The following is a 21,715-nucleotide window of genomic DNA, read 5'->3' as shown; positions in this document are numbered from 1 at the left end:
CAGTGTTCTAATCTTTCCATCAGGAACAGAACCTGGTCGGCAAAGATTACAACATACTCTGTGATTATGTTTTTTTTTTTTTTTTTCTTTTACATCTGCCGCTTCGGCCCACCGATCCTTTTTCTCCTTGACACGAACAAATCGGATGCCTCTCCCTCCACATCCTTTGAGTGATATTCTTGTCGTTTGTCAATACCCAAAGAGCAACGCGTACATTAAAAGACCGCCAGGAACACATAACAGTTACATACTGCGCGTTGTAGGATGAGATAATCATATACGACCAGTGTGCATGCAGAGGTCAGCAAGGAAAACAACTGTCGAAGAACAGCATATCAAATCATGAGGAAAAAGTCAATCAATCTTCGATCGTCGCCGTGTTACCTTAACTGTTGCCAATTTTTGCACGATTTCCCGAAAGTTTCCCTTCAGGTATCGTCGATTGTGTGCGGCAATTGTGTGGCCGAGGCCGCCGGCAGCTTGGCCTCCTGAACTGAATGAAATTATAGACGCACCCACTATCCTCTTATCGACTTACACCTCAGGGTGAGCATTGAGACCATGATGACAATTACGATCTTATGGCGGCCGACGGCTAACACCGATTCTCAGATACCTCTGACAGCGGTGCGATGGAATTTCCATCTTCATATAAAAGGTTACTTGTTGAGTTTATTTGGCTGCTCACCTCTTTCTCGGTACTACTAATTACTCGTACTACCGATTACAACATGGGATAAAGAGAAAAAAAAAACACAGCAGATACGTGTATGTACGTCATATTTCACATTGTGGGAAGTTTTCGCGTGGACAGGTCCGGGGCACGCAACTGGTTCGACATGGACCTGGCGTGGTGCCAAAGGAGGCGTGCACCTAACGTGAATACGACAAGGCACGCGGCTGGAAAAGCGTGGAAAGTAGCATGGAAAATAGGCGTTGCATGCAGGCTGCCCTTTGTTTGGTTCACGCTAAGGCCACGCAACTGGCTGGCGCACGCAGATGCGCGCTGCATGCACGTCCTATGGCCATTCAACTGTACCAGTACACTCAACCAAACAAGTCGCCGTTGTCAGCAGCGAAATTCTTTTCATCTATTTCCAATTTACATAAATACCTCCCCTCATCCACGTTTGTCTTTAACCTTCCACATAAGCATCTCTATCTCTACCATAACGCCTCTGTCTGCAACCTCATCACCAAGCACCTGCAATCTCATCTCCAAGCGTAAGCTGAAATTGTTACAAAATATGGGAGAAGCTGAGAAGTGGCGATGACTCAGCGTGTGAATCAGCGAGACTATCTCAAACTTCGACCTAGTTTAGACGCTTCTTTCAGTAAAAATGCCTCGAAGTAGTAATCTCAGGGCGTCCAGGTGAGAACTTAGGTTCCTACTTGAGGACCTGACCAAAAAGGCTTATTATACCATTCTAGCTTGTCGGGCAATCCCTACGGTAGAACAAACGATGTCATCGAGGCAGCATCTATAGGACCAAAAGCGACCTTGGTGAGTGCCCGGAAGATGGATATGGACCATGTAGCTGCAACAATGGGTTAACCTATGGTCATCGTAGCCTCAAATAGCCGTCGTGCGCTACCGATGTGTATTATGTCCTCGAGGTGAACGCACAGTGCAGTATAGGACCTAGCTCAATCACCGCATAAGCTTGGAGTTCTCCGAGGCCCACAATCAACCTTTATCCTCTTCATCTGGGGCAGACGATGTCGCTGCCCCCACCCTTCCATCTGTACCCCTTTCCGATGATTCCGTCTCCAGTGACATCTCGATCGCTCGATCCTCTCCCCCTGCAGGCCAGTTCATGTCTTTATCCGATGATGCCTACCCTCTTCCTGTTTCAGGTCAGGAGACTTCACAAGGCGGTCTTGAAAGAGAGTTTATGGATATCAATGGTGGACAAGGCTACGATCTTCCGTCCATCATGATGGATGCGTCTCTTCTTGAAACAGGCTTTGAAGGTGATGGATATGGAGGTGTCATCCGCGATCGTCTTAGCCATCAGCTTAGCAAATGGCCTACCAAAGTTCCCGAATCCTTGATCCCTCCTTACTCGTGTCGGCAACCTAGCCCTTATCAAGATGAACCCATCTTCCGCACCGAATCAACTGGAAGGAGTATGCCTCTACTTGCCACCGTCCTTGCTGTCTTCTCAATTTTCCTCATGGCTTTTGTAGGGCTGCCTCAGCGATTGGGCGACATGGTGAAGGCTGTCATTCAGGTCATTCTTGAACTTGCTATCGCTGAGGATCGACAAGCGTTGTGCCAGAGGATACATGACAAGCGCGATCTTTCGCCGGGCGAGCGTGAAAAAATGTATCGCATCCTCGACCTTTCAGTAGAAACTTCGTCATCTTGACTCCGCAAGAATGTCAAGACATTGTATGGTCAACTGACCTTGACCCTTCTGTGGCGGTGCATCCCAAATGCCCTACAAGGGTGTCAGAATGTGTTCGTTGATGTAGTAGGCAAAGATGGGTGGTACAAGGTACCAGACAGTTGTCCTGAGTGTGGCACTACTCTGCGGGAGAGCGGAAAGCTGGTGACGGTATTTTTCCCCGTCGTATACTACAAGCCAAGTTGGAATATCTTTTCTCTCTTGATAATGTAGAACGGCTTGTCGAGGATCAACAAGTTTTGCGCTCTCGGCAAAGGCAACGTGATGAGCAGATGGAGAGACCGACATATCTTCGAAACGCGAATCCGGGAGAGATCCTCCGTCATCAGTTGGATGGATCATGCTACAAGGTCGATGATCATGGTGTCCAGCGTGAACGTGGCTGTCTGGTCCTTATCATCAACGTCTCTATCGACTGGACAGACCCCTCCAAGTCCTGCAATCGTTCCCCTCGATCCATGGGCCCTATCATTGTCAGCTAGCCGACCTGCCCAACAAATATCGGTCTCAGTATTCGTTTGTGATGCTGATGGGTATCACTTCTGCACCAAATGAACCCCCAGATTGTCTTCTTCACCGTCTTTTACTTTGGCCGTTGACCCCCTCAGTGCAGAGTGTGATGGATTGTGGATAAAGACACCGAGATACCCCAACGGTAAGATACCTCTCAGCGTGTCAGCGTGAATACTACCTGGATCCCTACTGACTGTTGTTTTTCTCTTGGTAGGCCGCAAGGTAAATGCCAGGATTGGAACCATTTGCCGTGATCGGCCTGCCTCTCGCTGTCACTGGATGCGCCCATTTTAGGAGGAAGGATTCACCTTGTCACAAATATCTGGTACGAGTTGGTCAGTTGCACAGCACCAGGAAGCACCCGGCACACTCAGGTGTAGAACACTCGGAAGCAATGTTGGCTCAGCAGTGTGAACTCCTTCACCAGTTTGAGCAAGCTCCACAAACAGCCTCCACAAACAGCCCGACAGAATCGTACTTTGAAATGCACCTCCCGGGAAGTGAAGCCATCCGGTGGGAGTGGAACCTAATTTGTGTTCTCCTGCAAACACCTTCACATCTATACATATAAATCGATATCAAGCACATACCACATCACACGCATCTACAATAATAAATATACCTCATTTTACTTTTGGGCCAATAATGTCGAGTTCAACCGAGAGACAGATAAACGCTACTGAGCAAGCAAACAACAAACGCCGAAGCAATATGGCAGTCGATGTTGTGCTGCCCTCTCAAAAAAGTCATAAAAAGATGAAGTTATCGACCACTCTCCCATCTCCCACATCCTCGCCAGATAGCTCATCTTTGCCAAATGACAACACATCGTCCACGACTGATAGGTCACCTTCCACGACACACAACCCAAATCCGGCCGCATCTCACATCGGGTCTCCAGTGTCCTCCCCAACTGGATCACACATCTCAGTTGCATCCCTGTTGGAATATCCGATGGACGGTCCAGAACCTGTCAGCCTGGAGTCCCTCTATGTGGACAATGCGAGCTTCAACTTTGAGGACGAAGCTGGAAATGACGGCAACGTTGAGGCACAAGGTGGATTGTGTAAGGAACGAGGCTAGGGAGGTAGAAGATGAGAGGAAGACGGGGAAGTAGTTTGGGGTGCCGAGGAGTAAGAGGAAGGCGAATAAGAGGAAGGCGAGAGGCCATGATCCTCCTCCAACCTCTCGACTGATTCAAAGCTCTTGGTTTCACCTCCCTGACCAGACTCACCCCCTTTTTCATCGCCTGGTCTCAGCATCTGCCAATGAGCAGGATCATTTAGTCGCCAGTAATCAAATGGCCATATGGGAGAACTTCTTTTCGGCACTCAAACGGCTTATTCCCAAAGTGTCATAGCCTACAAATATATATATATGACGGAAAATATGGCTGAGCTCACATTTGATGCTTTACAAGGCTATTCCTTCAGCAGGTAGCCTTTTCCCCATTCCACAGCTTGCGACCAGTCTCTTCCCCATCCCTCAGCTTACGAGGGAATCTCCATTCAGGACACCACCTCCAGATGGCCACACTGAAGAGAGCTATGCCATCCTTTTGCACCTCAATTCAAAGTGGCCAACCAGTCGATCGATGAAGGAGCTCCTGAGATTGATGAAAAACAAGGTGAAGGGGAAGATACTATGGTGTGAAAAATACCAAGGGATAGAGAGCATCAGTACCATTCTGTGGGGACGTTTGACAGGTTCCGGCTTCAATGCTGCATGTGTAAACATGCATTATCGGAATCAGAAGCTCGTAATTACTTCGCATTACTAATTCATAGAGGCGCTGTCCCCCCCTTCGGCGGTTGGCCTTCCTTCCCAGTCAACATCTACTGAGGGATCGCAGGCGGTAAGTGAAAGATAAGTTAACTTCAAGGCATCAGATATGATGTTAAAACAACGGAATACTCTTCCAGTCTGCCAGCCCATCGTTAGCCTCTTCGCCTTCTTCTTCTCCCCACTCCTGATACTCACCCTCTCCGAGATTACGTTCACCTTCTTCCCGAACGTTGACTCCCTTGTCAGAACGTCCATCTCCGTCAGCACTCTGCCCACAGCCAACCAAGATCATGGCGCCGCAATTCAAAATCTCTCCTTGCGAACTGGTGCCTCTGACTACGTCGACGCCAATAGCACGTACTAGATGGATTGAACCAGATGGTAATTGCCAGTTTAGGGCATTTGCTATGGCGTTAGATGGCGGATTAACATCCCATGAAGAGGTGAGGAGGTGAGTAGTCACTGAATTGCGAGGGCTTGAACGGAGGGAAAGCCTGAGACCACTCTTTCCTGATGATGTCGAGTATAGCCATTATGTCAACAGGATGGCGATTATCGGTGAGTGGGGAGATAACATCACCCTTAATCTGATGGCAATCATCTGGGAGATAAACATTGCGGTATTAAGACCCAATTGTGAGGGGGGCTACGTGTGGAACAGAGTGTATGAGGGGGAAAGGGAAGGAGGCTATCTTTGTTTGTATTTCGAGGTGAGCACTATGAGAACTTGGTGATGTAAATGTTTGTATCATTACGAGTTGTAAATCTTTGTAGCGTTGGTATTGTAGATCGTTGTATCGTTGGTACTGTAAATTGTAGGGTTCATGAGGATGCATTAAGTTCATGTTTGGTTTATTTTGTTGGTCTAAGATACGGAAGAATTAAAATAATATTAAAAATCTAAAAATTATTCCCTCTTCTTCCTCCTCCCGCCGTCATTCAACTCATCCTCCATGCACCTTCTTTCAAAGGACCAACGTCCTCGCCCTTGCCTTCACCAACTCGACCCTAATCCTCCTCTGTTGGTGAAAGAACCCCCTCCGGCATCGCTTCTCGCCATGCTTTACGCTCGTCGGCAGTTTCATGGCTTGCGAGGCCCCCTGTGGATAAGATGAGTGGCTTGAAAACGCCACCGGCGACTCTGGGGGCCCTGTTCTCAACGGCCTTGCCGACCTTGTCGAGCCAGCCGACGCATCGGTCGAAGCAGAAGTCTGCGAGTTTGCTGTTCGGCGGGTGGGGGACAGCTGTGCTCCTTGCCTTGTTGTCACCAAGCGAAAGGACCTTGAGATCATAGTCGGTGAAAGGGAGGGAACTTGTCCCTCGGATCCTTAGGTCGTTTCGGCGCTGGCCAGAGAGTGTGGGGGGCTCGATTTCGATGATAGCGCCATTAACGTAGTTCAAATGTTGATATATAGCTCGGTTAATAGTGTCATGACGCCATTCGCTCCAGGGGTTGCGCCCCCGGCATAATTCGTCATGGCCTAGTGATGCAGAAGCCCCACAAAAGCGGCAGATGGGGACCGAGGAGCCGACAAGAGTGCGGACGTGTAGAGCTGAAGCTATGTCGATGTCGGAGAGCCGGAGAGGTTGATAAAGGGGAATTGTGGAGAGCCAGCTACGTCCCAACTTGGACGCATTTTCGGTAAGTCTCTTGCGTTGGGTGTCGTTCAAACCCAGGAGGATTGCGTCCCTTTGTGCGTCCCAGAGCTCCGCGCACCAAGAACGTTGAGTGGTGGGTGGTGGGTGCTCTTCGGTTGCAGGGATGAGGCTCAGAGTGCCCAGAAGTTTGTCGGCAGACTCGCATGCAGAGCGGTAAGCCAAAGGTGCGACATCTTTGAAGGAAAGCAAACCTAGCCCGCCTAGTCTAGCAGGCAACTTTGAAAGTGACCTCCCGAGAGCCTCCTCTTCTGCCGAATCCTCCCTCTCTTATATGTATATGTATATGATGTGCGTCGTCCGGTTGCCCATTGATCCCGAAAAAGAAACCTTTAACAAAATTTATACCACCGTCCAGGGCCGGCCCGTCGGTTGTTAGCCTTGTGCCCTCCGGTTGTTGGGACGTCCGCTTGCTTATAATAATATTACCTTGCTTTGAGTGTTGAAAGGCTTATGTAATAATGGGGACTCATAGAAAGATTATCTGCTGCAGACTAGTAATTACGAAGGGTTGCGCCAGCCGGGGAGTGACAAAAGTTGAAAAATTTGACAGTCATTAGTATGGCGCGAAGTGTCATAAGCTGGTGTTCAGAACGAGGATAAATTGTTTGATGAGTGACGAGTATCTCGGGGTCCTTCTTATCGGTGTTGAGAGGGTGGCGGTGGAGGAAGGGCATGGTCCAGACAGAGGGGTAGGCGGACACGTCGAGGAGCAAGCCGCCGCCGAGAACTGGGTTGGCCATACGGCCAGAGTCGGCTGAAATGGTGTCAGGTTAGCAAGGATTATGGGCTGTTGGACAGGGGCAAGGGAACGCACCTCCAAGTTCCAGGCCATGGAGGAATCGGCAGAAATAACTGCACCTGGACATGTCGAATCCATCAGTTCTTCTCTCACCATCTCTGGAAGTTGGGTAAAAGGCGTAATGTGGGCGTCAAGCAGTGCCTTTAGCGCGGCATTGTTGATATCAGTATAACCTTCAGGTGGTTCTCGAGATGCTTCATAGACAGATCCACTTCCTGCTGGTGACGGGCGTCCTTCATTATGGGCACGTGATGGAGAGAAATGGTTAGCAAAGAAGAATGAACAGATAGATCTGCATGGGAAACATATGATACATGTGATAAGGCTGGAGAGGGTGGATGAGATCCCACGGATGATTCTCCGGGGGAGGGATGTGCTTGAAAAGTAAAATGACGCTCAAGTTGTACCTCAATCTGCTCACCTATAGATTCAGGTGACGTTGCTCTGCAAGTAGGTCGGCGACGAGTAAAAAGCCTAGAAGGCCGCACCGCAGTCTTTTTTCCATGTTTCGGTTGTGGTCGACCTTTCGTAGATGCTTTGCTTCGCGATGAAGATGTCATGGCGGCCAGAGAAAGAGTATTTGAATCGAAGGAAGCGGTGTGGTGGAGAGTAGAGTCCTTGAAATTGAACAGCATTAGCTGCGCTCGATAAAAAGATGATTAATAAAGAATGGACTCACAAAAACGAGCTGGCACCAGCCCCAACTGAACACTAACCAAGTGGAAAGCCTCCCCGGCAAGTAGTAAAGCGCAGCGTTACGACAGGTTTGAGACAAGACAGCGCTCCACGTTTGGTGGAGTCGGTGATATTGGACGTTGGAAATAGATCGAAATGTCAAATGCTGGGAAATATATGCAGACATGGGGCCTAGAACAATCACCATCAGATACGTGAATAGCACAGCGAAGTTTGATAAAGACTTACAATGCCTACGCTATTCAGTCCCCAACGGTGAGATCCAATAAGCTTGAAAGTGAGTCACTGGCGACGACGCCGTAATAGAAGTATAGATATATGAAGAGACTGAAACTGACTACGACTAATGTAATGTAATGTTAATCGATAGAAAATGATTACTTGTATTTAGATGTAAGTCAGCTTTCACATGGCGACGACGAGGATGGGTTACGTAAAGAAGGGGATTGTACATTTCAAGTGACCTGGGGCTGCAAGATTTACGCTGAAAAATATTCACTTATAGATCACATCTCAAGAATCTCTCATACAGAGTGCCGAGCTGCCCTGAATCGTCCCAATGTTTTTAAACCGATTCATTCCTTGTTCTTGACATTGATGCATACATGTAGCAGATTACATTTGTTGTGTGCTAGCTGCTATGGTTTTATCTTACGTAACACTCTGATCAACTAAAGACTGGTACTCCCGAACAAGAGTATGTAACTCCCTATCCATCCACTTCGATCGTTCACCATTTCTGTTTCTCCTCGGAATCGCTTAAAATCAAAAAAGAAACCCCACAGTCAACCCTAAAAGCAAGAACAATGAGCCCAAGCGGGGGAAGAGGCACCCAAGAATGTATCTCGCTACGATACTCGATAGAAACAGATAACAGTCCTGTGGGAGCACATGGACAATTACGGCCAGCGAAAAGAGTCAAAGTCGCGACAGCCTGTGAAAATTGTAGTGAGTGATTGCCCCCATTCTGTCTGCCCTTGGTTCTCCGTTCTTTGTTCAATGACACATCCGCGCTGTGCCATAGAAACGCGAAAAGTAGGGTGTGATGGAAGTCATCCATGTCACCGATGTATACAGGACCAACGTACATGTACGTACGCACAAAAAGAAGCGAGATCGGCTCTGACACGGGCAAGGATGACCGAGTTGGAAGATCGGTACGTGCGTAAGAGCGCTGACTGAAGCGCTGTGTTAGCTCCCCTGCTTGCCCTCTAACGCCGTCATGATAGCATCTCAGCGTACGAGAGGATCTGGAACGCTGTGTTAGAAGAATACCCGATACAGCAGGCGTATGATGATGCTGTGGGATACGGAATGTCATTAGCCATTGACAAAGCGAGGATGTTACGACTACCAAAAAGTCAGGTGGGTCATGGGCTCTGACAAGGACAGTCGAGGCATAACAGCTGATAGGACCATAGTCTCACGTCAATCATTCCTATAGACTACCCACCGCCATTTCTCCCCCATCCCCCTACTTCAGCTTTAACAGAACGGAACCTCGCACTTCAGCGATACGCCTTTCTTCCCCGACTGCGTTGATATCTTTACCTCCTACTCGAATGCCATCCATTGAACCTGAGTCAGAGCCGCTTCAGTCGACCTCAGATGAAGTCGAGGGTAGTTATGAATGGAAAGAAGCAGCGAAACAGGTCCCCGGTCAAGCAAACTTGCAATCAGACGCTGGGATGGCAAGTTTGACTTATTCAGGGAAAGGCGCTAGTTATCTCGGTCTATCGTCAGGGGCAACATTCTTGAACGCCATTAGAAGGCTGTCTCCACAAGCTGTGGCGGAGCTGTCACCAAATGGCGCCTTCATAACTTCTGGTTCGTTGGTGATGGGCGGTTGTTCGAATGCGTTGCAGGGATTGAACCCAAATCCGGCAGAACAACAAGTTGTTCTGCCTTCTGCTGTAAAAACAAAATCTTTGGTGGAAAGTTACTTCCGATACTTTCGTGAGTGCAGTGACTGTAGTGAGTTCACTGTCGCGCTGATGCCATTGATGTTTACGTAGATCCCCTCACTCCTCTTGTCCACGAGCCAACTATCCGAGCGCAAATAAGTGGTGCTGTTCCAATCGTCAAACCCGGTTCAGACGTATTGATGTATATGATCTTCGCCATGGGCGCTTTAGATCTAGCTCAATCCGAAGAAGATGATGATGGACATGAGTACTATGAGACAGCCCGGCAATCTATGGATAGAGAAATTCTGGAAGGTGGAACTTTACCTCTTGTTCAGGGTCTAGCGATCATGGCGAATTATTTGCAACGTAATAACCGTCCTAACGCTGGGTATTTGTGTTTGGGTATGGCGATACGTATGGCTACTGCCTTAGGACTACATACGCCCGCAGCAGGGAAGAAATGCTCTGCCCTGGAGAAAGAGATGAGAATCAGGGTGTGGTGGTCTCTGGTAGCTTTGGAAGCTGGTTGTGCGGTGACTTTCGGTAGACCACATTCAGTTGGGCCGTTTCAACTGGCAGCGATACCATTACCTCTTAACGTGGATGACGAGTATTTGACCGTATCGACCACTGTACAACCGAAATCTTGTGACCGTCCAACGCTTTACACAGCTTTGATCGTCCAAGCGGAACTTGCGAAAGTCACTTGTGGTATTCATGATAGGATCTTACAGTCTCACCCTGCCCCGACTGTTGAACAAGTCAAACGGTACAATGAGAGAGTGGTTTCAGTTCTGCAGGCCCGGTCGAATATTTTGCAGGTCGAACAGAATGGTCCTTACCAGCTGGCTAGGAGGATTCAGATATGGCGCACAAATGATTTCAGAGCGGTTCTTCATAGACCAATCTTGCTGGCCGCTGCGTGGGATACCAGTCATAGGAAGATACTGCTGCCTGGAGTGAGGGAAGCTATCGAGTGAGTGTATATATTCACTCCCCACAAAGATTCGTAAATAACCAAAAGCTTAGAGCATGTCGAGTGCTGGCTCTGGAAAACCTCGAAGATATCGGCAATTTCGTTTCTACCCAGCCAAATCATCAAAGAGGAACCGAATGGTACACTCTGTACTTTGCTTTTCAAGCTTCCTTGACGCTATTACTATCAATTGTGTGGGAGCCGCATCATACCAATGCCACACAGTGGAGATCCGTACTTACCTCTACAGCGCTTTGGTTTAGGCAGATACAATCAATGAAGAGGGTAAGCAAATCATTATCTGAAACTACCACCACTTCGTCCGTTCACTGATATCACCTCGTCAGCTTGCTTTGGCCTATGCGTCAGTGCTCGAGAGTGTTGTTGGGAAACTTCCTCCACTGGAGGTGATCGATGCACTGATCCGTGCAGTGGGAGATACCTCTTCAAGCTCTCAATCGAACTTGGGGATCATGCCAAACCCTGTTACGGATCAAGGGAGTGCAGATATCCTAGATTTTGAACGATATTGGTAAGTGAAATGATCGCTCGTCAGAATGGCGAAGCAGACTCGCTGACGGCTTGATGTGTTAGGATGGAGCTTTGGGATAACGACACTAGTACATCTAACTTGGGATGGTCCGTTGATGATAACACGCAGAATGGTTGGCAGTTTTGAGTGATTCAGAGTCTCATGCAGGATATGTATGTATACCATGACTTATGCAAAATTATGTATATGTAGTGCATGTATGCAATTCTGATAACAATAATACTATGGGAATTGTGCGAGGAATCTGAGCAGTTTAGAAAGCTAGAAGGAAAGCAAAGAGTAGGCAATGATTAAGCTAAACTGTGTAAATATAACCTTGCGAAATCACTTACCCTCTTCCAATAACCATCCACCATCAATGACAATCTCAGCTCCGGTGACATATTGATTCTGTGGATTGGTAATCTGTCAGCTACAAACACACACACAAGTCATCCAACCTCAACTCACAGTGATAACACCAAAGATACATTGAGCATAATCAATAGCATTTCCAGGTCTTCCAAGTGGGATACCCCACTGGTTTCTAAACTCTTTGAAATGAGCGTCTGAGCCGGTGTTGTTCTCTGGTGGAATTATAGTCATTCCCTATTATGAAGTCGCGGATAAAAGGAATTAGCTGACAAGAATTTGAACTGACAGATAAAAGAAATGGACTTACAGATGGAAAGTATCCTGGGCAGATGCAGTTCTAGGTAACAGAGTCAGCTTTACGATTTCTCGAAAAATCGTTATAGCAGCTTACCACTCGGATACCTAAACCTCGTCGAGCAAATTCAGCGGCTTGCTGCTTAGAAAGGGAGATAGTAGCAGCTCTATATTAACCACCCAAAAAAACTTAGTACGAAAGGTCCAGGCCAAATCGAACGACCTTCTTACTCACTTTCCAGCATTATAGTTGAACTGACCCCTCTGAGAAGTTTTGGTGATACCAGACATTGAGGACAAGTTGACGATGTTTCCAGGTTCGGGGGACCCACCCACTGTTTTGGCCGCAGCTAGTAGAGGAAGGAAAGCGAATGCTGTGAAATGGTATGAAGCAGTGTTGATTTTGTAGGTGTTGAGCCTAAATAAAGCATGAGAGCATCAGTATTAGGTTAAATCTACAGGGATGGAAAGACACGGATTAAGGTATTTGAAACATACCAGCACTCGAATGTTTCTCCTTCAAACATCTGTTTTGAGAGTCCTTCGGGGGTTTGTTCACAATCGTTGATATTGGCACATCCGAGGGAGACTCCGTGATCTGACAGGCATAAAAGTATGTGTCAATTCAGACTGAAACATCTCAAAAGATGCAAGTGCAATCTCACTGTTTATCAGAACATTGACCCACTTCTCCTTTGACTTAATCTCTTCAACGAATTCTAAAAAAGATCTTTTCGTCAGTTCATCCCCTTCAGAGCCATGTGATATTATTTGTTCTACTCACTTTGGATACCCTCTTTAGTACTGACATCAGCTTGGACAGCAATGATGGTCCCTTTTCCGTGGTTCCCCGATTTGGCATAACTTTCAACGGCGGCTTTGAGAGGTTCTTCCCTTCTTCCTGTGATGTATACTTTAGCCCCATTCTCAGCTAAAGCGGTGGCTGTGACGAGTCCTAAACCGGTTCCCCCCCCAGTGACTACGGCACGAGTCAGCATGAAGTTTCAACTGTATCATCAAGAACATAGTCGATAAATCACTCACCAACAGCAACCCAACCTTCTACGTTGAAAAGTTTGGGCAGCTCAAAACCACCTTGACTAATAGATTCGAAAAGAGCTCTGGCAGACATTTGTATGGAGCGAGAAAATTGTTTTTGATAGTGAGTATGTAGAGGTTAAAATTGACGGTTTGATTCCAGTTAAAATAGTCTGGCGGTTGAATCATATGTCAAAACTTATTCATAGGCAATGCAACAATCCTACCCACTAAAGCAGTTTCTTCATCACCTCTCGGATCGGAGTGGGCCTTCCGGATGTTTGGGTGATCGGACCAACGGTAAAACAAGGCTAAAAAAGTCAGTTCCGATGAGAATGACGCAAAAGTTCAAGCTGTCGGATCAGACTATTCCGGCTGATTTCCCTGGAAGGTGCCTCGGTCTAATCATGTAATCATGTAAACAAAAGTAACTCTCCGATAAAAGGTACATTAAATTAAATAAAGGATGAAAGAAGGGTGTACTCGCAACTTCACACCACAGGGTCTTGATCATAAGCAAAACCAGTCATGTCATCGGAAATTCAGCGACTGGCAGAAGATGTCGTGGAGACTTACTTCAGGTGGGTTATCCTGCTTTTGCAGTGCATAATGGGAGCGCACGTTCTGACTGCTCTTGTGGGCATCATAGCCAAAATACCGAGAATCGATTATTGATAGGAGTAGCTGGGTATGTATCACACATCTCGGTGTTCATGGACTCGTATTGACGTATACATAGACCGGCAGGATGTGGAAAATCGACGATAGCTTTTCCACTTACCAATCGGATAAACGATATACTAATCACTCGATCAGCCGCGAGCTGTGAAAAAGCTATATCAGCTGTATGTGTGAGCTTAGATGGATGGCATTATACGAGAGCTCAGCTGGATCAAATGGATGACCCTGTGAAAGCACACTGGTGGAGGGTAAGTGATTACAACCTCGACAACGTTCCAAAAGCTCATCCATTTGAATAGGGCGCACATTTTACCTTTGATCAAGCTGGTTATCGAACATTCTTGGACCTCCTCCGTATACCTCTCTCCTCTGCCCCCTCAGAGATACCCTTCCCCACGTTTGACCACGCATTGAAGGATCCGACACTGTCTCCTGTCCCCATAACGCACAAAGACAGGCTGATCTTGATCGAAGGACTATATACGTTGTTCGACCTATCTGGATGGAAAGAATGCGCCGAGATGATGGATTTCAAAATTTGGGTAGATGTAAATGAAGAGACGGCTCGAAGGAGATTAGTGAAGAGGAATTTTGAAGCGGGGATATTTGACAGTCTGGACGCCTGCGCTACCAGAGGTGAGTGTTAGGGTCCGAGTATGCCAGTGGTCAGGTTCATCGAGCTGATACAGTGTCATAGTCGATGCAGTAGACATGAAGAATAGCGAAGTAGTGAGAGCACATGCGTCCGAACCAACTCATATTTTCGTTTCTGTGGATGGTCAGATATACTAGATGCAATTTATCTAAATGCATATGTATCTTTGCATCGGCTCTGAGCAGCTCTTGATCGCGGGAAAAATGGAAATGTTGAAGTAGTAAGAGTACATATTGCTAAACCAACTCATGATTTTGTTTCTGTACATGGCTATATTTACGAGATGTAATTTAGCACAATGCATATGTATCGTTGTGTAGCGGCACCACTGTCCTCGTAGAGGCCGGAAAGTACCTTAAGCTACAATAGTTTCGTTGTCCTCGGTCGTTTGTATTTAATCTAATTAATTAGAAGCTCTGAGTGTAGACGATGTGGCTTTGTAGACTGAAGGATCCGAGAAGACTAGGCTGATTGGGGCCATGCGTTTATCTACTCTATGGCTACCCCTTTTATATCTTCATCAGCTCTACGAGCTGACTCAGCTTTCCCACACTTCCCTGTCTCCTCCACTCGTACCTCTCTCTTCCCTAACGCCTCCTCGCACAGTCCTCCTTCTCTTCCTCTCGAATTTCTCTTACTCCTCTTCTCTCCTCGGCACCCCAAACTATTTCCCCGTCTTCCTCTCGTCTCCTACTTCATCTTCTCCCTATCTTCGTTCCTTACATGTTACAATGGGAAAAATGGGAAATTCTGCACAATGTCTTGACCATGCTACCACATGTTGTCAATCTATCATGGCCAGGGAAGTCAAATACGAAGATAATGAAGATAACCGACACGGTCTAACGAGCATTGGCAATGCATAACATTGTACAAGAGTTATAGATACCTATGATCTTCAGGACTTAGGCCCTTGATCTACTGGTCTTTTCACTTGCCCATCGAATAGCCCAAGTAAATTCATATGTCCGCACAGCTGAGCATGGAATCGAATCAGCTGGACATGGATCCAAGGGGAGAATGAAAATACCACACGTACCATCCGCAAATGAACTCAAAACCGGTATCTCCGAACTACCTTTACTAGCCGTATCAATAAATGTTGACATTTCCGAAAGGAATGCATCATCGTCTTTGAAATTGTGAATTTCTTCAACATCATTCCCAGGTCTTCGAACGTAAAGAGTTGGTCGGTTGTCTGAGGCAGATGTATATAGGTCAATATCGCTTTTTACAGTGAGCTACTGTACCCACAAGGATCAATCAGCTTCAACTGGTATCCATCAGCGAATACGGTGATCTCGGTGGAGAATCTGTTTTCAAGCTAGGGTTGGCGATGCCTCGATATAATAATTCAACAATCTTCCTACTCACTGTGTACCTTGAAGGGAAACACCATGTTCTAAATGACCGATGGCACCTGACTTGTATTTCCAAGTAGCGCTCGTGAAACGGGGAATTCGATCATCTTCCGGTACAAGGGCGCTCTCGTCGAAGGGTATCTATGATCAAGGATAAGCAGTTGCATAGACTATGTCACGAGCCTGCACGAAGTAGAAGAAATAAGAGATCATAGGAGAGAGTTACGTAATGAAGGAAAGCAAGATTGTTGCAGATAAGAAGGTCCAGCTGGACCTCCGAGAAAAGAACTGGACCTCCAGCTGAACCTCCAGCTGGACCTCCAACTGAACCTCCAGCTGGACCTCCGAGATAAGAACTGGGCCTCCAGCTGGACCTCCAGCTGGGCCTCAAGGGATATAAATAGATTTCTGTAGAAGTATATAAAGGGGAGCTCTGTCCTCGATCTTGATCTTCTTCCCCTCGAAGATCAATATTTCATAAGTTACTTTGCGAAAGGTCCTCGAGCTCCCAGTGCTCGCTCTCGTCTTACCTTGCACCACCTTCGACATAAACTTACTCCACTAGTATATAAGCTTGCCTGATCTTCCCAAGCGAATATACCTCTGTCCTATACCATACGCCAACAGACAAGTGTCAAGAGGTATATCATACATATATCTCATTGCTTAGTTAAACTACGGCTTTCTATCTCGTCTCCAAGGCCGGACCTTGTTGGGGACGAGTCGTAACAGACTAAGAGGTTATTACTCAGCCACCCACTTTAGTAAGCTGGCCAGGCTTTTCGTACCATTCTATGCTGTGTGCCATGACAGTGTCCAGATCTACTTCTCCAGCGAAGTATCTTGAGAGATCGCAGAAATGGGCTGTCAAACCATTAAAGCAGATGGTCAGCATGGTATAAGGGTTTTTCCATTTCCTCATGTAGCCGACTCACTAGCCTGCTCAACGATAGGTCCGCAATCGATAGACTTAGTCCACCAGGCGACTTTCGCGCTATGTTCGTAAGCTGTGCAGTCGTAAGTATCTTTCTTTTTTTTTCTCCCTTCATCAACGGAACAGATCACTCACCCATCACATACCTCGCCGAGGTCATCATGACTTCAAGGTTGTTCTCTTTCAAGATCTGCTTCATCTTTTGCACAGCCGCAGAATACCTTAGCATGTAACCGACACTAACCAGGTTACTTTTCCCTTCCAAGTATTCGGCGGTTTTGAGGGCTTCTTCAACACTTCCCGTACTGACGGGTTTCTCAATGAATAGAGCGGCGTTGGGGAAACTTTCGGTAAGTTGTACCTCAGCGTTGTAGCCTTTCGATGGGTCGGTTGTACCTCTGAAAGCGGGTGGAGATCCTAGAAGGATCATTTCAGGTGGATTTGAAGATAATGCAGAGATGGCATCTTTGACCGATGGATAGATGGGTGTATCGGCATAAGCTGAAGCAGCGAAAGTGAGTGATTTCGCCTTCAAGACTGCTTCAGCCCGTGAAGTTGCAGGATCGACTAGTCCGACAATCTTCAACCGGTTACCTAATTTTTGTTCGAGCCGTTGGGAGTGATTCCAGGGCTGTGATGAAATTTCATCAGTAATGTTGTTGACAATTTGCTTGTCAGAGTTGAATCCTACTCACCCCTTCGTCAGAACCAAAGTTGACTATCGATGGGAATCAGTCAAAATCTAATTTGAATAAAGACATGACACTCACTGTTGCCCGCTCCGATTATCAATACTTTTACGTCTGGCCCTGGTTCAGGTTGCAATCTGCCCATGAGAATGGCTTAGGGCAAGTGTCGAATTTAATGGAAGTGAAGTACATACCTAGCAGAAGGAATCTCATCATCCTGGCCTAATCCTTCCACGGCGGCAGTTGGTCTCATTGTTGTCCTGGTAAACCCTCGTGTATATCTTGGAATGAATGCAGCTGCTGGGAGAACGGTTGGTTCGGTGAATCGAGTTGACTTACTCAAGTTACTGTAGTAATTGAACCGACTGAACGACCTCAGGCTGGGAGATCCTCTCATCTTACTTTATAAATCAAACGAAGTCTAGGCTGAAGCTCTTGGTGATTTTGTTATAGGATGGCTCATCTCAATTAAATGAGAACAAAAAAGACACGAAGTCTTCGACGTACCAAATCAACAACGGAAATGGGAAAGTACCTCGACCCATCGACTGGGGATTTAGGAATGTCGGACGACAGTGCGTTTTCCGATGTGACAAAAAAAGTAAGTCTCGGAACACTGTGTGTTTATATCTCAGGTACAGGTAACTTCCGGCATCCTTGTGTCACGTGGTTGCAAGCCACACAAATGTTCCCCCGCGACTCGTCATTGGGGAGGGAGGTGGAACACAACGTTCCGTTTCTTTCCCTATCTCCTTCTGGCAAATGTTTTCGTTCCACTGATGACAAACAAAAATGGTTGTCACTTTTAAGTTAAGTCCGTCAAACAGACGGAACACAACGTTCCGTGCCTTCTCCCGCCGGCAAATGTCTGTTCCGACTGACGATAAACAACGGAAGGTTGTCGCTTTCAAGCGCCTTTGAGATACATACATATATGTTCATCCCAGGGGGTCAACGTGGGGCACCGATCACGTACTTCTTGCTTTTGATAATTCAACAATGCCCCTTCCAAAGTTAGCTGTGATCTTAGGAGCTTTCGCTTCTTTCTCTGGTTTCTTGTGAGTTGCCTTGTGTCTTTTGGTCAAGCACGACTCATAATGATCATATTGGTCTCCATCCAGATTCGGTTACGACACGGGTTACATCTCAGGATGTAAGGAGATGGAAACTTTTATTCGAACTTTTGGTGTTCTCCAACCTGACGGGACTTATATCTTGAGCTCGGGTAGAGACTCCTTGATAACTTCAATTTTATCTGTCGGTACTTGCTTGGGAGCCTTATGTGGCTCAATGGTCGGGGATCGTATAGGCAGAAGATTTGGTATTGTGTTTTACATCTGTGCGTGGAAGTCCCTTTATCATACAATAAATCAAACCTGGAAATGCTGACGCCCGCCGATATGTATATATATAGGCCTTTTCTTCATCGGGGTAGCTTTGCAAACCGGATGTAAAAACCTTGCAGGATTCGCCATCGGTCGGGTATTTGCAGGTCTGGGTGTAGGAGGCACATCATGTTTAGTACCAATCTATCAAGCCGAATGTTCACCCAAAGCAATCCGTGGCTTCGTCGTGGCTGCCTATCAATTCTTCGTAACCGTCGGATTGTTGGTAGCTGCGTGTGTGGTTTACGCTACAAAGGGTCGTCCAGACAACTCAGCATACGAGATCCCCATTGCTATACAATTCGTCTGGGGTGCTCTCATCATCGGTGGTATGTGCATCTTACCTGAATCACCAAGATGGTTGCTTCTCAAAGATAAAGAAGAACAAGCGAAAAAAAATTTATCCAGATTACTGGGTGAAGCCGAGAACAGTCAAGCTGTAACCACTGAGTTTGCCGAAATCTCAGCCAATTTGGAACATGAACGATCGCTCGGTAAAGGTACCTGGATGGATTGTTTGAAATACGGTGAAAGTAAAACTAGGCTGAGAATCTTCACCGGTATGGCCCTTCAAGCCTTACAGCAATTGACTGTGAGTCAATAGCTCTTAAATAAACGAGAGGCAAAGCCGTTCTCATACCATTCACTGACCATTCAACTGTCGCACACAGGGTGTAAACTTCATCTTCTACTATGGAACGACCTTTTTCTCTAATTCGGGTATATCAAACCCTTTCTTAACTACAATCGCCACAAACGTAGTCAACGTAGGAATGAGTGTTCCTGGAATGCTCGCTGCTGATAGGATCGGTCGAAGGCCCTTGATGATGTACGGCGCAGCAGGTATGGCAGTATCTCAGCTCATCGTCGCTGCCGTGGGTGTGGCTGTCGACACTTCCAACCAAGCTGGACAAAAAGCCCTGGTCGGTTTTGTCTGTATCTATATCGCTCATTTCGCTTCTACATGGGGTATCCTGGCTTGGGTCATCACGAGTGAGATTTATCCTTACGAGTTGAGAGGTAAAGGTATGAGTTTGTCTACTGCTACCCAGTGGTTATTCAACTTTGCTATTGGCGTGAGTACATCTCAACCTTTAATGTTGGAGTTCTTGAAATGAAGCTGAATCGAATCATTGTCTTCTAACGATTGGGACTTGCGCGAAGGCGGCCATCTCGCAAATTTTTGTATGGGCGCGAAAACCCCGTTTTTTTCCAACCGGTCTCCACACCGCAAACCTGTGCCCTATGGGAATTTTATCCCACCGATCGATCCGTCTTGGTTCGCTCTATCGAAGGGTGCGATGCATGGATGCATAGCTTGAGAAAAACCCATGCGCGATGGGAGAAAACCGCTGATGTTCGGCGGTCACCGCAGCCTGACCCGCGGCTTTCGGCCCTCACCGCTCGCTAACCCTGGTTAACCCCATCGCGCGCCCAGGCTAACCCCCGGGGGCGGGCTAAAATAACGTAATTAAGGTGGAAACGTTATTTATTCGACCTAGCTCCTAATCCCCTAAGCACCCTTCCGATTTTTCGACGGTCCCCTAAGCTCACTTGGTGGATTTCCACTTGCAGTTGTGCATGAAGATCATTTTTTTTTTCTTTGCATCTCATTGCATCATCACTTTTGATTTTATTTGTTCAGGTGTCCATCATCCAATACACTTATATTCTAATGCATAGACGTCATTTATTTCGACTATTCCTATTCATGCGATACAGTTATGTTGTATGCATGGATCATCTAATAGTACAATGATTTCCTAATAATGCACGGACGTATTTTATTTCGACTACTGCTAGTCATCCAATACAATTATTTTGTATGCATTGCATGGAAGCATTTATTTATTTATCCATGCATCATCTAATATGATTATTTTGTATGCATTGCAAGCACATCATATCCATTCATGCATCAGTTCTGTTTGGTTCCATTTTCTCACGCAGCCATCCATACATTCTTCCATCCATTCATTTCATCCATCCACCCATCCATCCATCCATCTATCCATCCATCCATCTACTTATCATCCAGTAAGTTGGTGTATATTTTATTATATTAGAGCTTAAATGTTTATGCATGCAACTGACTAAACACTCAACAGTACAGGGTTACAACAAATGGCAGAGGATACCGAAGGAAGAGGTGTGCTGCACCAGATGCAAGGGAAGAATTCCAGAGGAGATTTTTACATCATGGCAGGAGGTGAGATAGGACTGCAATACCTTACCACTGGATGCTGACTTTTGCCTCTTCAATTCAGTATCTGAACTATCAGAGTATTATGTCCAGTGGCACTCCTCTGATGAACTCCAAGCTGTTCATCTCGAATACCTTCCTGTATACCGTGTTTTCAGATGCAGTATTTGCAGCAGCAACAAGAAATCCAAGGGTACATCAAGCTGTATCACACCCAAACACTTGCACAGCCATCCTCATCAACATCTTCCTCATATAACAGCGACAGAACTTCAAACTGTTATAGAAAAGGCATAACATGGTGCATTTTGCATGAAAATGGGGTAGACATGTACAATCGGATCAGGGCTTTCAGAATCTGCAATAAGTTTTCTGGGCGCTTTCGAATTGGGGGAGATATGGCAGGTTGAAATGTATACACTTCATGTGGCTTCGAAATCGCGACTTGTTGTGTTACATATTCTGTAACAGGGATATTTTGATAATTAATTTATGAAAATATGCATATATATCCATATTTGACTCATTTGGGCGTAAGATAGGACAATGTATGCATGCATAAAGTCGATAATGGGGGAGATATGGGGGAAATGTTTCATATCACGCAGAAGGTCATGATAAGCGATAAGATAAAATGGAGGTTAGATAAAATCGCCTGCGGGCCAGTGGGGGAACCGACAATATGCTTGGGCACCTTTTTAGGGTTAGGGGGTTAGGGGGTTAGGGGTTAGGGGGTTAGGGGTTAGGGGTTAGGGGTTAGGGGGTTAGGGGGTTAGGGGGTTAGGGGTTAGGGGGTTAGGGGGTTAGGGGGTTAGGGGGTTA

The 21,715-nt window shown here is 46.5% G+C and overlaps 8 protein-coding genes; 5 read left to right on the top strand and 3 right to left on the bottom strand.

Annotated features, from left to right (window-relative positions):
- Positions 1-1,021: 1,021 nt before the first annotated feature.
- CNAG_04921 (hypothetical protein) lies at positions 1,022-2,372 on the top strand (the record flags this gene model as incomplete). The annotated part of the gene is made up of 3 exons (XM_012196912.1): positions 1,022-1,224; positions 1,432-1,504; positions 1,671-2,372. 3 exons carry the CDS (start codon positions 1,022-1,024, stop codon positions 2,370-2,372), a joined length of 978 nt encoding a protein of 325 aa, XP_012052302.1.
- A 765-nt stretch (positions 2,373-3,137) lies between these two features.
- Positions 3,138-5,566, top strand: CNAG_04922 (hypothetical protein). XM_012196913.1 has 2 exons: positions 3,138-4,779; positions 4,847-5,566. The coding sequence occupies exon 1, from the start codon at positions 3,570-3,572 to the stop codon at positions 4,005-4,007; it is 438 nt and encodes a 145-aa protein (XP_012052303.1). The 5' UTR covers positions 3,138-3,569; the 3' UTR covers positions 4,008-4,779; positions 4,847-5,566.
- Positions 5,538-8,205, bottom strand: CNAG_07837. 2 transcript variants are annotated; one of them, XM_012196512.1, is made up of 5 exons: positions 8,092-8,205; positions 7,847-8,034; positions 7,589-7,784; positions 7,183-7,400; positions 5,538-7,122 (listed from the first exon to the last, which is right to left on the bottom strand). In XM_012196512.1, exons 2-5 carry the CDS (start codon positions 8,027-8,029, stop codon positions 6,940-6,942), a joined length of 780 nt encoding a protein of 259 aa, XP_012051902.1. In that variant the 5' UTR covers positions 8,030-8,034; positions 8,092-8,205; the 3' UTR covers positions 5,538-6,939. The 2 variants fall into 2 exon arrangements, with proteins under 2 accessions (XP_012051902.1, XP_012052307.1); XM_012196917.1 differs by having other exon boundaries at positions 5,538-7,784.
- A 373-nt stretch (positions 8,206-8,578) lies between these two features.
- On the top strand, positions 8,579-11,527 carry CNAG_04925 (nuclear protein). XM_012196511.1 has 8 exons: positions 8,579-8,811; positions 8,888-9,020; positions 9,093-9,228; positions 9,285-9,819; positions 9,879-10,746; positions 10,800-11,031; positions 11,094-11,278; positions 11,341-11,527. The coding sequence occupies exons 1-8, from the start codon at positions 8,670-8,672 to the stop codon at positions 11,423-11,425; spliced, it is 2,316 nt and encodes a 771-aa protein (XP_012051901.1). The 5' UTR covers positions 8,579-8,669; the 3' UTR covers positions 11,426-11,527.
- Positions 11,473-13,380, bottom strand: CNAG_04926 (hypothetical protein). XM_012196914.1 has 11 exons: positions 13,217-13,380; positions 12,992-13,158; positions 12,732-12,926; positions 12,613-12,666; positions 12,446-12,545; positions 12,183-12,365; positions 12,045-12,114; positions 11,961-11,990; positions 11,750-11,887; positions 11,632-11,689; positions 11,473-11,560 (listed from the first exon to the last, which is right to left on the bottom strand). The coding sequence occupies exons 2-11, from the start codon at positions 13,077-13,079 to the stop codon at positions 11,553-11,555; spliced, it is 924 nt and encodes a 307-aa protein (XP_012052304.1). The 5' UTR covers positions 13,080-13,158; positions 13,217-13,380; the 3' UTR covers positions 11,473-11,552.
- Positions 13,381-13,459: 79 nt separating this feature from the next.
- On the top strand, positions 13,460-14,562 carry CNAG_04927 (hypothetical protein). The gene is made up of 5 exons (XM_012196915.1): positions 13,460-13,566; positions 13,635-13,673; positions 13,725-13,914; positions 13,966-14,302; positions 14,364-14,562. Exons 1-5 carry the CDS (start codon positions 13,514-13,516, stop codon positions 14,456-14,458), a joined length of 714 nt encoding a protein of 237 aa, XP_012052305.1. The 5' UTR covers positions 13,460-13,513; the 3' UTR covers positions 14,459-14,562.
- Positions 14,563-15,163: 601 nt separating this feature from the next.
- CNAG_07836 (NAD binding dehydrogenase family protein) lies at positions 15,164-17,780 on the bottom strand. XM_012196510.1 has 10 exons: positions 17,500-17,780; positions 17,387-17,442; positions 17,312-17,334; positions 16,752-17,247; positions 16,618-16,689; positions 16,443-16,546; positions 15,696-15,823; positions 15,576-15,634; positions 15,361-15,519; positions 15,164-15,297 (listed from the first exon to the last, which is right to left on the bottom strand). Exons 1-10 carry the CDS (start codon positions 17,700-17,702, stop codon positions 15,227-15,229), a joined length of 1,371 nt encoding a protein of 456 aa, XP_012051900.1. The 5' UTR covers positions 17,703-17,780; the 3' UTR covers positions 15,164-15,226.
- Positions 17,781-18,070: 290 nt separating this feature from the next.
- Positions 18,071-19,808, top strand: CNAG_04931 (hypothetical protein; the record flags this gene model as incomplete). Its single annotated transcript, XM_012196916.1, has 4 exons — positions 18,071-18,363; positions 18,427-18,644; positions 18,720-19,282; positions 19,362-19,808. The coding sequence occupies exons 1-4, from the start codon at positions 18,305-18,307 to the stop codon at positions 19,806-19,808; spliced, it is 1,287 nt and encodes a 428-aa protein (XP_012052306.1). The 5' UTR covers positions 18,071-18,304.
- Positions 19,809-21,715: the final 1,907 nt, after the last annotated feature.

The sequence above is a fragment of the Cryptococcus neoformans genome, chromosome 10, assembly GCF_000149245.1.
Source record: "Cryptococcus neoformans var. grubii H99 chromosome 10, complete sequence".
Taxonomy (NCBI): Eukaryota; Fungi; Basidiomycota; class Tremellomycetes; order Tremellales; family Cryptococcaceae; genus Cryptococcus; species Cryptococcus neoformans.
Note: the sequence above shows the minus strand (reverse complement) of the source record. Positions and strands in the feature narration are given on the sequence as shown.